At 52.2% G+C, this 15,152-nt stretch overlaps 1 protein-coding gene across 3 annotated transcripts in view; it reads right to left on the minus strand.

The window, feature by feature from the left end:
- The window catches only part of Smoc2 (SPARC related modular calcium binding 2), a 144,108-nt gene that overhangs the window by 56,045 nt on the left and 72,911 nt on the right, over positions 1 to 15,152 (minus strand). For 2 of the 3 annotated variants that reach the window (XM_046449355.2, XM_046449357.2), the window contains exons 6-7: positions 13,175 to 13,258; positions 11,781 to 11,855 (exon numbers count right to left, since the gene is read on the minus strand). In XM_046449355.2, the coding sequence (XP_046305311.1) occupies positions 11,781 to 11,855; positions 13,175 to 13,258 (159 nt within the window). The remainder of the gene's footprint in view (positions 1 to 11,780; positions 11,856 to 13,174; positions 13,259 to 15,152) is intronic. The other variant, XM_046449356.2, reaches the window with a different exon arrangement.

Raw genomic sequence — 15,152 nt, forward strand, 5'->3', positions numbered from 1 at the left:
ACCCCAGGGGGATGGACATGCAGGTCCTCACAGAGGCCAGGACCACAGCGGGAACCGAGCACCCAGCATTTTGTCCTGTGACCACACATGGCCAGTCCAGGGTGCTTCCTGTTTTCCTGGGCCATTTTTAGCAGAGTAACTGGGTGCTTCAGGAGTGAAGTTGAGCTTCGTGACACTGCGGCCACCTCTCCTCGCCTCCCCAAGTGAGCCAGAAAACTCTCACGTTGGCGACCTTTGGTGCTCTAGAACATTCTCCAGCTCTGCAGGGCCTGGTGAAATGCTGGCTCCCCAAGAGTTACTGTTTCAAGTGCCTGCCCCCCACCCAGGGACCTGCCCTCTGTCCCGTCACAGATGTTTCGTCCCCTACAACCCTTGCTCTTGATCCACCAATGGCAGCTGCCCCCAGACAGCCTGTTGGCCCTCACAGGTCTCCTCCCCACCCTACCTGGGCACTGGGAGTCTGCCGTCTCAGCAGCCCTTGGCCAGGTGCCAGCTGTTGGTCATGGCTGTGGAGAACAGGGCTATGGGGACATCAGCTGGGTGGCTTCCCCAGCATCCTGTCCTTGTCCTTTGGGGGTAGGGAGCCCCTGTCCGCCAGGGTCAGCCCTTGCAGTGGGCATGAGGCTGGAAGTCACCTTCTCCCAACTCCAGGGAGGGACCCATGACCCCAGCCTATCCAGGGAGCAGTTCTTGACCCTCTGGCTATAGAGATTGGTTTGGGGATGGAACTGTGACCCAAGACAGTCACCAGAAACCAATTCCAGGGTTGTACTTAAAAAAGAACACTTCATGGGACTGGAGTCGTGGCTCAGCGGTAGAGCACGTGTGAGGCCCTGGCTTCCATCCTCAGCACCACACGTAAGTAAACAAAAAGATCCACTGACAACTGAAAATATTTTAAAAAGTCAAAAAGGACACTTCATGGGTTGCTTCAGGCTGGAGCTCACAGGTAGAGAGAGCGGATGAGAATGTGGGCCAGGAATCGAGGAGCTTCCGTGGGCCTGGTGTCCTTAGCTAGCACCTGCGTAGGCTCCAGGATGAGCGCCCAGCACACAGCCACAGAGGGGAGGAGAGCTAGCTGACCAATGGACTCCTCCTGGAACTGCTAAAGCCTCCAGGTGTGAGAACCTACTGGTGAGAAACTGCTTCATTCCGCTAGCATACAAAGGTTAAGGCGGAGCCATAAATAACACTGCGGAGTGTCCCACATATTCTATGCAGAAGAGTCACCTGGAAACCACAGTACGACTTCCCGTGCCCCCTCTGCAGGGTAGGGACTCAGCAAAGGACCCAGGAAGCTGCACTTCCCCAGGTCCCCAGATGGTGGTGCCAGGTCACACCAGGAAGCAGAGTGCAGAGAACACGGCACGACCTGGGAACAGGCTGATGGTACCCGGGGGCAGAGCAAGACCACGTGCTGCCCACATGGTAAACAGGGCGGCACAGCCCGTCTCCACCTGTTTCCCCTGGATCACGGATCTACAAGGTTTCTCATATTACTTTTCCTGTTTGCTGGCCTTTCCTACCAAAGCCACTTGTAACTGTGGTGCGAGCTGTGCTCTCTCCGACACAGCGCGGGGGAGAGAAGGGAAGAAAAGGTTTCTTAAAACCACACTGCCCTCCTCCAAAAAGACAGACCAGTGCCAGGGAAGGTCGGGGACTGGCAGCCATAACATGCTTTAGATTTCCCACTACAGACAAGGCTCAGGGCGCATTCTCAGTATTAAAGGTGTGTGACATCCTTCTCTCCTCGCTTTAAGTGTTCTTTTCAGATTCTTTCTAGATCTTGCCTTACGGATTATTGTAAACGGCCCAAATGTGTCTCCTTCCAAAGGTACTTTCCCCAGGAGCTGAGGCAGAGGAGGACACAAGACAGGGCGCTGTCAAGGCACTCCTGGCTGTCCAGGACCCTGGGAGGGCCGCCAGGCAGGCCACGCAGCCGTCTGGACTCCTTGGCTGCTCCCCCCACCTCCCCGCCACACCAGCCTCGCAGGTCCTTGCTCCTATGGCCCCATCTAAGTCACCTTTACCTCTGTCTGCACTCGGCCACTCACCCCAGGGACAAGTTCTAAGACAGTCCCAGAACCCAGAGGCAGGCCTGCACGGGTACAGCCAACGCCACTCAAAGGGACACAGGCCACAAGAGGAGGACGGGGTCCTTCCAACAAGTGGTGCTGCAACAACCCATGTCCACATGCAAAGAAGAAAGAATCCAGCCGGGAACCTCACACCTTCACAAAGTCAAACTCCCGAATGGGAGACACCCCACGTCCTGAAGGACACGGCTGATGAGCTGGGCACCGGTGCAGGGCGAGAGAACGAAAAGTCACAGGGGCCAGAACGTAAGATGCCTTCTCCCAAAATGCACAAAGAACACAGAGGCCCTGGCGGACGGCAAGACGCAACAGCCTGACCTTGGAGACCACAGCTAAAGCGGTGAACCACAGCCGCCCCTGCTGGACAGCTGAGGTCCAGACACCTCCAGCGCTGCGGACGCCTGGGGCAGCAGGGATCTCCTTCACTGCCATGGGAACGGGAACGCACAGCCACCCAGGGGACCGCCTGAGTTTTCCCAGGAAGCTGGACACACTGAGCAGATGGCCCAGTGGTCCTGCTCCTGGCACTGGGCCAAGTGAGTCGTGTCCACAAAAGCTTGCCTGTGGCTGTCTATAGCAGCTTCGTTCCTAACTGCCCCCAACTGGAAGCCACCAAGATGCCTTTCAGGAGGTCAGTAGGCACACTGGGCACATCCGGACCCTGGGACGTTAAGCAATGACACAGAGGAAATGGACAGACTGTAGCTAAGTGCAGGAAGCCACGCGACATGGCTCCAACCAGCTGACCGTCTTGAAGAGGCCAAACCTTGAGACAGGAATCAGAACAGAAGGGGCTGGGGAAGGGGGGGGAGAGCAGCTGGGGCAGCAGACGGGCCGTTCATGACGGTGACGGCGGGGGCCTGCCACTGAGCAGTCTCGAGGCAGAGGACATGCAACCACAGTGTCTCGGCACGGCTGGCCAGGCCTGGCCAGGCTGATAGGCAGCTCCCATCCGCACGGACTCGGTGCTGACTCACAGCTTGCGCTGGGTGAGCCACTGCTCCCCTGGGGACTCATATTCGGTCCCCGGAGCCCCCTGCTCCTTCCCCCCTTTCTATTGCCTCAAACTGCAAATCTCTGTCACATATAAAAATGACTCAGGATGTTTTCAAGCTTCCATAAGGAGTCATCAGTATTCAGTACTTCATTAAGTACCTACTAGATAGCCAACATGGTCTTACACATCATACAATAGCCCAAACAGGAAATTTTGACTGATTTTAAACATGGAGGCAAGACATGAAGAGAAAGAACTGAAGTAATTTATGGATTAGATTTGCTTCAGTCTAAGATTTCTTACACACCCATCATTTCATATCACGTGTAGTCTGGTTGTGACACACTGCTCTTTTAAAAATTAAAGCAATGGCTCTCGATAAATATTTTAGCATTCATGAAAAAAAATATAATAATTAAAAAATGCTTAAATTAAAAAGAATTTTGAGCTAGTAAAATCTCTTTCCAACCCAACATTTTAAAGGAATGGTCTATTTTCTTAGTTTTACAAACTGACTTCTCAAATGAAGAAAGTGTCCTTCCTTTTCTTGATGCAGAGTTGCACCAAATAGAAAAACAAAGCGATTTCCAAGTTTCCAAACAAAAGAGAAAAAAAATGCCTTTTAGTTGAAAGCAATCTTGGAACACTTATTTCTCAAGTTCTGAAAGTTATGAGCAGTCAAAACCGGGCAAGACGGAGTGTTCTCAGCTGAGGGTCCCATCATGGACGGACCTGGGCCTGCTGTCCTCACCAGCGCCCAGCCTTCCCGGGGCCTCTGACGGCGCGTCTGGAGGTGCCTTGGACATGATGCAACGCCAGCTGTGGGGGGCGGGGGTGGCCACTGCTTTAACACTTTTGAGCTTAGCTAAAAATGTCAAGTTTGAACGCAAATTAAATCTGCAGATGTACAAATTAAAGACTTATCTCCTAAGACAGGGTTGTGTCATGCTTCACGGGCCCCGTGCATTCCTGGAACCGTGCTGGGAGCCCAAACTGCGTCACCATGGTGCAGCTGTGTGAATACACGGGGTGTGCCCAGGTGGCACAAAGGACATCCCAGCAATGCGCACCCCCCACCCCACAGAGGGGCAGAAACACTGCTGTGGTCTAGGAAACACGTGAGTGTTTTATTAGCTTGAGCCACACTTGGCTGGTTTTCATAAAAACAGTTTCATAAAAAAAAAAGGGATCACGGCTGAACAATGACTATTCCACATGAAATCACTGTGGTCATGAAAACAAGAGCTAAATTGGGAGAAATTCTCACCCTGAGCCAACATTTGATTTGCAAGAATAAACTCCATCCCCGTTCAGAACGGAGACATCAAGATCAGAGAGAAGCCACCCAAGCAGCTGCCGCCCGTCCCTGCTTGTCAGGGGGCTGTGGGACCCTTCCTGATGTAAGGGGACAGTTTAGGAGAGGAGACCTGGCCCCAGGAGACAGAGGAGGAAGGGCAGGACACAGGGTGAGTGTCACCTCCCACCCCTCCAGCTCACTGTCTTTGCCTTCAGGGCAAACCACCCGCACTAAGGACCACTCTGTCCTGCATGGGTGGGTGGAATGTGCGCCCCAAGCTCCCAGGGGGAAGCCTTGCATGTGGGACTTGGAACCTCTGTGTGAGAAGGGCCCTCAGGACGTTACCAAGGATGAGCAGGTCCTGCCAAGGGCGGGCATCCCACAGGAAAAGGAAGTGGCAGCAGGGACCCACAGAGGAAGGTCCGGAGAGGACCCAGTGAGGAGACTTGGCAACCAGAGTGGGGCCTCAGGAGAAACCAGTCCTGCCCACGCCCCGGTCTCGGAGATGGAGCCTCTGGGAGGGTGAGGCAGCACATCTCTGCTGTTGAAGCCGTCCTGCCTGTGGTGTTGTGTCACAGCAGCAAACGCTGACTAATGCACTCCAATAAAATCCCCTTTTTGAAGAAAGCCCGAGGAATTTTCCCCCGATGATTTGTAAACAGATATTGTGAGCATGGAGTTGCATTTATTTGCAGGCCAGACTGTCAGACACAAGACAGATGTCAGGCTGATCTTGAGTTTCAGATACCAGGCAGAATCTCTATTTTTAAGTAGTGTTGTCCTTTATTCTTCGCCATTTATCATTGATATAGATGTTAGCTTTCATCCGCTTTATCAGCCTAAAATGAAATCCCTGATGAAGGACTTGTATCTTGAACACAAAGAAGTCTATTACTCAACACCTTCAAGAAATATTGTGCCCTGTAATTACAAGAAAATTTAAATTTGATCCAAATCGTACCTACCATATTTAACTCTCATCTGTGGCAGTACACGGGTTTTTACATTAAAAAGTCCCTGAGGAGCACTTAGGATGTGTCATCAGACCTGCACCCAGAGCCTGTGACCCGGTAGCCAAAGGGCGTGTCTTTCATAGGGATGAGGAGGCAGGTGTGTGGCATAGGTGAGCTACCACCCTCAGGTGCGCACTGGAGAGGAGGGTCTTAGGGAGCTGGGGAACAGCAGGGGCAGGGGCACCAGAGTCACATGACCTCTACTTGGTTGTTGAGCTGATAAGAAAACCACAGAAGTGGAGTCAGGTGAGCCTGTTCCACACACCTCCACTCTCAGGTGTGAACAGCGGACGTCTCTCGGCTCTTGAGGAGCTCCCTGGTTCCTCAGAGCAGCCTCCACTCAGAGCTGCCCCAGGAGCCAGTTCCACTGCCAGGCAGATCCTCCGCACACCTGCCGCAGTGTGTGCACCCCATCCTCACCAACTCTAGCATCTGCATCACCCAGAACCTAGTACCTCGTTATGAGAGTGCGGACACACACACACACACAGATTCTCAAGAACGTGCCAACTGACCCCTGCTCTGCAGAGCTGAGCGCCCCTCTGGGACGTGCCCCCTGAAGTTAATCCCATTCCTACAGGCCCCTTGGCCATCGATAATTCCACAGGACCAAGCCGGGGGCCTCCTGGGGGCCTGCCTTATCCTTACTGACCCTCAGAGGTCAATCACCTCCATCTGGACCCCACAGTGGGCTTCAGCCACAGCCCCCATCATCTGTGCTTCCTGGGGCCCAGGAGGCTCTAAGCAGGATAAAGGCTCTGAGCAGTTCAGGAGAAGCAAGGTCCACACCTGTCACCTGTCCAGTCCAGGGACCACCGCGTGCAGAAAGGAGGGTGTTTGAGGTCGGCAGCACCCCAATGCACACTCACAGGGCCGGTGCTGCACTCGGCTATTTCCACCTGTGGTCAGGGTGGCCCTGCCGAAGTCAGATAACAAGGAGGACAGGGCTTGGTCTGAGGGAGAGTACAAAGTAGAGCCTCCTGGCTCCCCATCTGAGGCCCCTTCCCTGTACCCAGGCTCTTCTGCCAGTTCTGTTGCCAGAGGTCACTTCTGAAGCTGCACTCCTGCCCACAGCACCCGTGGACAAGCCCTCATGGTCAGCAGATGCCCAGGGAGCGGCATGTGCAGCCCAGGCCTCTTCCAGAGGATCAGCAACATGCCCTCAGGGCAGCGAGGCCCTGCGCTGGGAGCAGAAGAGCCTGGCCTTCTGCATTCCGTGGAATCACAGTCTGGGCTAAACGCCCTCATCCACGTAGAACTGAGACACCAGGCAGCCCCAGCTCACGGGGAGCCACCTCAGGGGTTGGCTGCACCGTGCATGGAACCCAGCAGTTTGCGGAGATGGGTCGGGCCTGCCTGCTCCTGCACCGAGGCTCCGAAATGCTGGCGAGTGCCAATTTAACCAGAGTTTGACTGAATATCATAATAGGAGAAATATGAAACCCTGAAGTATTACTGCAATTAAAACCTCCATGTGTAATTAAGAAGACTCAGTGATGGATCAACTCAGTGATGTCCATCTTCAGAGGAATAATTGATGCCTTTAAGGAATACAGTCTCATAGTCACAGTTAGCAGGAATTGCCAGATTCATTTTAACACCGTAAGCTCTTCAGATGGCCAAGCTTTATAACTTACAAATCTACCTGGTGTCTTGATGCTTTTATATTGTTATGTTTGAAAAACAGAATGAAAAGGAGAAACTCAGAAATTAAAAAAAGAAAATATGATTTGTATTATTTGCCTCCAGGGAATGTAATCTACCATGATTTAAAGCAGAATTAAATGATAATTATCTTTTGGCACTAATATTAATATGTGCAATAAAACAAAAATCATCAGACTCTGAATGAGGCAGAGCAGCGTTTCCGCTGAGGGGCCCATAAAACCGCAGGGCGCCCGGCACGCCAGGCTCTCCCCAGACACGAAGCAGGGCTGTCTTCGCAGTCTGGGGAGGAAAGGAGACTCTCTCCTGGTAGGAGGAGGGTTCTGACAGTTGACAGAAACAGGGTCCTCTATGTTTCCTCCAGCTCGTGTGCAAAATCTTAAAAGGCACTAAATGAGAGGTCAGCAAAGCCAGAGGATTACAGAGGGAGGCCTGGGGCAGGCCTGTGTCCCGCGGAAGTCTGCAAAGCCTCAGCCTGGGCTCCAAGGGAAGATCAGGCTCCCGCAGGCCCTGGAGGGAAGGACACAGGCCACTCCCGTACCAGCTTCAGATCCGAGGTTAATAACGTAAGACTGAGGTGTCCAGCGCCCGGGTGCGAAGCTGGCCCTGGTGGAGCCCCGAAGGCAGTGCTGCAGCCTCAGGAGGGACACAGGGGCCCTGGGGTCCAGCAGGGGCCAGCAGGTGATGAACTGCTCGGCCAGTGGCCCTGCAGAGCCACCTTAGGACAGTGTGGGCTAAGGCTGAGGTGCTGACCTGGGAGGGCAAGAAGAGCCCTCAATCGCCCCTGGTTTTAGGAGCTGCTGGCGGTGAGGGCGACCCCCCACACCACAGCACTGTGCAGCACAGGGATCCCCAAGAAGGAAGCACCCTCACAGAGGACAGTGGGAAACGTGACGTGGGCCTCCCCTGAGGAGACTTGGGCTGCCCCCCTCCCCTCAGCCCAAGCAGAGGGGCCCCAGGGCACTGCAACCCACATGATCCATTCTGACCCAAGGGCAGTGGCCCCAGGGGTGACCCAGCCCAAATGCCACTTGGTTCCCTCCTGGCCAGCATCAGACCCTCAGCAATGCCTCAGTGTCCGCATGGGGCAGGGGCAAGTGGAGGATCTGACTGGAAAATCGGTGCCCAGCAATAGGCAGCCGAGGGTCTACCCCACCCTGCAGAGCCCGGTCCCCCAGCCGGACCCTGACCCCACTGACTGATGGGTTCTGCTTCACGCGACCCCTAGACTGGTGTGGTGCGGACGACGGCGCCACGCCGGCCACACGGGCACAGAACATCCTGAGGCTTTGGGCCCTGGAGGGCACATGCCCAGCTCTTGATGTGCAGAAGAACGCAGCCCTGGGCCCTCGGGTCCCTCTCCACCAAGAGGGCCTCTGCCTCCCAGCCCTGCTGGGCTCTGCCACCTGTTCTGGGCTGAGCTCCTATTTCCGCCCCTCTGTACTCTCTTCAGCAGGTAACGGGCCCCGAGCAGAATCCCAATTCATCAATACAAATCAACACACGTTTTTTTGGCATAAACTTTAGAATCTTATCTGCATTATCAGACACCTCGAGTGAAAAAGAACATGGTCATCTTGTTCTTAGTACTTTGTAAAAGACGAAGGCCCCTGAAACAAGGTGAGGACAACGGTCTGGCCTCCTGTTGGGGAGAGGCATGCCCCATGGACCCCAGGATGAACACGCTCTGAGGACGGTTGCTCAGGTCACACCCCACTGCAGGTTCCTCTCCAGGCTGCAGGAAGCCAGCCTCATGCCAGCCACACTCCCCCTCCCGCCACCTGGGCACTGAGAAGGACTCGCACTTGGACTCCAGAGACCAGGGCCTGGGTGGCCGCTTCTGGCCCTACAGGCAGCATCCCGTAAGCCCTGAAGGCCCAGCTCACGCTCCCTTCTGAGAGAGGCCCCTCGTTTGGAAGGCCACAGAGCCCCAGCGCCTGGCATCTGGGAATCGCTGCACGCCTGAGGCATTCTCCAACCAAGAAGAGAAACCCAAAGCTCCTCTTCCAAATCCTAGAGGGGGCTTCAGGGCAGCCAGGCTGGGATCGGGGAAGCACTTGCCACGCCCCAGGGAAGAGCAATGGTTAGGTTTACACTAGTTAATCATGAGACACTAATGCAGTCATCTGATTGAAAGAAACTTGCAAAATCTACCTGATAAATATCTGCCATACCTGGTGTACCCGTTATGAATAGAGCAAAGCTCAGATGGTAAGATGACTCAAGACAGAGACGAACCAACACCTAGTCTTATATAGATAGGAAAAGTGGATACTGCATTCCTAAGTTAAAAAAAAATGAGATTCTAGTCATTTCTTTAATGTATATTGATCATTAAATGAAAGAGATGCTTTTCTTACTAAATGAACAGAAAACATTTCATATATGATTATATTTGCATTGAATTTCAATCAATATAAATCCAGAAGCCAAAGCACAGTGGTACTGAGGTTCCCTCTTTCCTCACTATTTATCAACTTGGTTATACTTCTGTTTCGTTAATTCAGGTTTAGAAACAAATGCAATGGTACCATCAGAGTACCCATGGGATGTGTGATGGTAAGACTCTTTGTTGGTTTAGTAAGTACATATTTATTGTGGTAAATACACATTTATTGAGTAACTACTATGTGAAAAGCTTCACAGGCTGGGAAACTTGGTTTGTTTTGGAAGAATGGTCCCTTGGAAAGGCTACTGCCACTCTGCTGTAAGCCACGTGCTCACAGCACACACTCGCTCCCATCGTGAGGCCTGGGGCTAGTGCTGGCACTGCTACCAAAAGAAATAACATTTTTTATTGCAAACTCACAGGGAAAATCCTATGTTTTGCTCACCTACAGGAACATCAGAGGACAGATAAGCAATGCCGTTTGTTTCTAGGTTGACCTTTTCTATAAAAGAAGATGAAAGAAAACTGACAAACTAAGAGAATTTTTAAAAACACAGAGTACTAAGTCACAAATCATTCATTTTTGGTCCAATAAATGTGCCCATGTCTACCAAAGATGATTATAAGTAAAAGTAGCTTTGAACAGCAGAAAATAAATATGCATACAGTTGATTGATACGTTTGAAACTTCAATGACAGTGGTGGCCATTATGTAAATCCTGATTGTTTGTGATACATCATCTCACTGTTAAAACGGAACAAATTAAACACTGTTTTTAATGTCCCAAAATACCCTCTTCAGACTGAGACAGACCTGCACCTGGACAGCTGTCACTAAACACAAATCTGACCACTCCTTTTCAAGCCCCACATCCACAAACCAGCTCACGCCACCTTCCTGTACTCTACTCATGCAGGCAGACTTAGATCAAGCAATGTGCAGGGTAGCTGATGTGGATGGGACTTCCCGAAGCCCGATTTTCAGCCCCATGACCTATACTGAAAGCCTGTCCAGCTTCCATGGGTTGATTGCACCTGGCAGGCCACCTGGCAGCCCAGAACAAGGCACAAGCAAGTGTCAAACAATGGTACACTTGTTCTTTGGGCTTCTGGGAGGCTCAACCTGCCAACCCCGAATGGCCCCTGCTCACAATGACCTGTGCTTAAGAGCGCCCAGGGATGGGGCTCACAAAGACTGGGCATGTGTCTCCCAAAGCTCAGGCACTGCACGTCACCCCTGCCCTGAGGAGCTTCCAGACCTACTGGCGAGCTCATGCACGTGTGTTCTGAGTGGTTTCTCCTGCATTAGTTTATAGAATTCAGAAGCAAAGCCAATAGCCTCACTGTGCAAAAGCAAACAAGACTGAGTTTCTAAAGTTTATGAGAGAAGTACACAGTTGCATATTTTTACACAACAGGGAGAATTTATGTGTAATATCATTCCTTTGGAAAAAATCAACACTTTATAAATCGTTTTAATTTCCTGCATTTGTACCCACGTATCTGGTGGTGAAACCTTTGGATCCTGCCTTTCTCAGCCCACCAGGAAGGTGAGGGACAGGGCTTGGCCAGAGCCAGGTGAGGGCCGCAGTGGGCTGGGAAATGCCCTGGGCAGACGCCAGGTGGGAGGGAAGTGCCAGGCCCCGGCCACCCAGTCCTCCCGGGCAACACCAGCCAGACACTCCTGATTCCACCTGGGGCTGTGCCGCTGGGCCAGTGCACGGGTGAGAGCAGAGTCCAGCTGCTTGAGGACCCTGAACCTTGGTAAACCGCCCGACTTTCCAGTAAGTTGTTATTAAAAATGCATGTTGACAGAGACATAGAGCCACCAGCAGCCACCTCGCAGTGGTCACCATGCAGCCTTCCCAGGAGGCAGCACAAGAAATCTCAGTTGTCACCAGCTCGGTCTCCTCTGCACCAAGCTCCTTGAAACCCCAAGATCACTCCCTTCCAAAATGAACTGTGGACACCAGCCAGAGGTCAACAGGAACTACAGGAAGAAGCAGGTTTCCTGAAACCAGCCAAAATCACAACCATGGAGGACGCAACCAATGCTTGTCTAGAGTCACCCAACACTTGATCCCAACAGTCAAGCCCCTGTCATCGGTGTCTTTACATCAAACGTTTCCATTTTCATACATAAACCTTTGAAGAATTTAGAAAGTGTAATAAGAAAACACCAACATCTTAAATGCATCTGGTGGCCCGGCCATAAGTGACACTCTTAGGACTCTGTGACCAAGTTACAGGACACAACGCCTGGCACCCCCTCAGGTGAAGCTCCCAGCTGAGACGTGCATTTGCAACGGTCGTCCCACTTTACCTGAGTTTTTATTGGTCTTGTTCTGTCGGCTTTTGACTTGCTCCGTCCAAAGGGTGGGATAACGTGATGCGATATCTAGTGAAGTAAAAGGAGAATTATTCTCATCAAAGCTCCTCAAAGGTTCCAGCAGGCAGCAAAGCAAACAAACAAAGTGGGTGTAACACACAAGTGCACATCACTCCTTCCTAAAGCAATTGTTAACGTGATCATGTGCACAAAACAAAAAGAAATGGTAAGATTACAATTCAAATATTATTTTAGCATATTTCTTCTTTAACCAAAGTATGATTAAAAATAGTTTAAATCCAGACAGTTTCCTGAGAACTGGGTATTAGAAAACAACTCAGTGTATGAAAATGTACTGTGTGGCACAGATGGTTGCTCATCTAACACGCAGGTTTTCCCCAAGTTGAAAGACTCAACACAAAATATAATTTTTGTGAAAAAAATTTCAGGGATGTACCATTTTAGTGAGACTGTGTAAACAAATGCATTTGAATATTTATAGTGAAGGTCAGAGCTCTGCCCTGAGAACACAGAATCTAAAGATCCCTTCGCCCTCACCACCCAGACACCTCTGGCTCTCCTGTTTGGAGGGGTGCCCAGGTGCAGAGAGGGTGTGGCGTTCAGCACCATGTGCATGTCAGCTTATTTGCAAAGCAAGGTGCAACTGTATTCCAATCCCTGATTTATTTGTATTTATTTATATTTAAACCCTGATCCCAACTGATTCCAATTGACCTGAGGATTTGACCTGTCCAAAACAATTTATTAAAGGTGAAGAGGGGAAATCTATCCTCATCATAACAAAAATGTGAAAAGATGAATAGAGAAATGGCATATGTTATTGCACACTTTTGAAATATACACTTTATGTTATCTTAATTGTAAGACCTCAACTCACAGATTTGTATTAAAAATTGAATATCTCAGTGTTCTGCTATGTGAAGTACCATTCAACATTAAAATCCCCAGGAAAACAGCAGGTGCCCTCACAGAGGTTCAGGCCAAATATCTTGTTTGGGCATCTCTATTTAGGATAGAGACTGAAACGAGTTTTGCAATCAAGCAGGTTAACACACCCTTCTTCTCACTTAAGTTGTGTGTGGTAGAAGTACCTGAGTTCACTGTCTTAGGAAATGCTCAGGACAGTAGCAACGACGACCCTCATGCCACACATCAGATCGCTAACCTCCTCATCCCACGTAGGTGCAACTGGTATCCTTTGGCCCCTCCCACCCGGTGGCCACCTTTCCTGTCTCCCCTGTGCTGGAAGACCGTGTTCCTGGCTCATCCCCATCCTCTGTGAGTGGCATTCCTCACAGGGCGACCTGCCTCTGCCTCCCAGCTCTCTGGCCTCCCCGCCACAAACCCAAATCATCTCCCAGGCTCACCTTCCTCATCTCCTTGAGGCTGTGTCTCCAGCGCCGGAGCTGCGGCATCATCTGAATTCAGAACGGAAAAGATTTGCAAGGAGACTACAATCATGAGAGTAAGCTAAGTAAGTGTGCATGCAGGACAGAGCTCAGGACTCGCAAGCAGCCCCACCAACCCCCACAGCCACCCTGAATGGACGCAGGGGCTGCACCCATGCCAACCCCGACCAGACTCTGATGGAGGCCGCAGGGGCCACTGCTTCAAAACTCAGCTCAAGGCTGAAAACCAAGTCCCAGGCAGGACATGCTAGATGTGGCCCTAAGCCAATGGGCCAATGCCCAGCCCCAGGATGGCTGGGGAAGGGGTGAGACACCAGGAGCAGGGGAGGCTAGATCTGGGAAAGGGTTCAAATCAGCAGAGTGGTGAACTCAGGTCACCAGGAGTCGAGGAGGAGACAGGGGGACAGGGAGGGTGGCTAAAACCAGCACTGGGTGCACCCCCCCTTTGGTGTGTGGAAAGGCAGCAGTCAGGGAGGCGTGGGCTGGACCCCTGGCTGCCACCTCTGTGCGCCTTGAGCTCTCCCTTGTGCAGAACGATGCAGAAGCATCACACAGGAGGAGAGGTGGGTGGGGTGAGGGCTAGGAGCAGGGAGCAGGCCGGGCGTGCAGAGGGCACCTGCTCAATGGACCATCTTCACTCAGACATCTGAGAGGAGTCCTCCAGTTCCCGGGGAGGAGCAGGCGTAAGAGCCCAGACACAGCCTGCCTGCTCCAGAGCTCCTGCTCACCCTGCTTGGGACCAGCCCCGCTGGGCAGTGGGGAGGCCCTGGGCCCCCAGGACTCCCCCTTCCCCACCCAGGCTTGCCTGTGCCCCCTGCTAGGTAGGAATTTCAGGATAAAACACAAGATGACGGCAGACCCTGGGCCTATCTGCTAACCCTCCCTGCTGAGGAATAGCAGTGAAGCTTAGCATAAGGTTTTTTAGGAGGAAAGCCAAAAAGAAATTTTTAAAAATCTTTAACATTGAGCTCTCTTGTTTATGGTCCAAATAATGAGAACAACGTGACATCATTTGATAGCAAAGTCTGAGCCGGACACCAATGGTAGCCAGAGCCAGGCCCATGTCTACTAAATGTTTTGCCATGTTCTCAGAGAAGCTGCAGTGAGGGCCGGTCCAGGGCCCTGCTCCAGGTCCTACGTGCACATGGGGAAAACCCTGCAAAGGCTCATCCTCAGTCTTCAGGGCTGGCGACGGCAGTCAGATGCGGAGGTCTAAGCAGGTTGCCACTCTGGGCCCTCCAGCTGTCCCCAGACTCATGGGGTCCCTGCCATCTACGGGCTGCTGGCTGCCCAGGGCGAGGGAGGTGAGGGGTGGGGGTGTGGCTGGGGGGGCAGACCCCAGGCACCCTCAGCCTGTCCTGTGCTGCCCTGAGCAGCTCTGTGTCAGCACAAGCCCTGTGGGGCCAATGCAGCCCGAGGACATGAGACAGTGTTCTCAGCGGCTGGGTTCCCATTTTCCTTCTGTTAAAGGCCTGTCTTCTGGCTGGGGGCTTCAGTTCATTTTCGTGCCCACACACCAATTCCCCGGGAAGACCCCACAGTGGGTTCCATGAGCATCTAGAATCCTAAGGATCAGGAGGAGAGCCGTCCTTGAGCCGGATCCTCCCTCTCCTGCTCCTCCCTCTTCAGCGTTTGATTGACTTCTAGAAGCATGAACATTGCCACTTCCTTTTCCCCAACCTTCAGTCTGACGACCACCAAAATCTCACAGATGCAGATCCAGACCCTCACTCCAGTGCTCAGTGTGCCTGTCCCTTCTTCCCCTCGCAGACCTGTCAAGCCAGGACCCCGTTCTGCCTGTCACTGCGACAGCTGGAAAACGAACGGGCTCTTCCTGCACCGAGAGCTCCATCTCCCAGGGACTGTGTCCGTGTCCACAAAACCACCTCCCTCCCATCCCCATCGAGTGGTCTCTGGGCAGCTGGAGGTGACCAGG

This window comes from Marmota monax, unplaced genomic scaffold (assembly GCF_021218885.2).
Source record: "Marmota monax isolate L192 unplaced genomic scaffold, Marmota_monax_Labrador192_F-V1.1 WCK01_AAM20220418_F8-fsc00083, whole genome shotgun sequence".
NCBI classification, from domain to species: Eukaryota; Metazoa; Chordata; class Mammalia; order Rodentia; family Sciuridae; genus Marmota; species Marmota monax.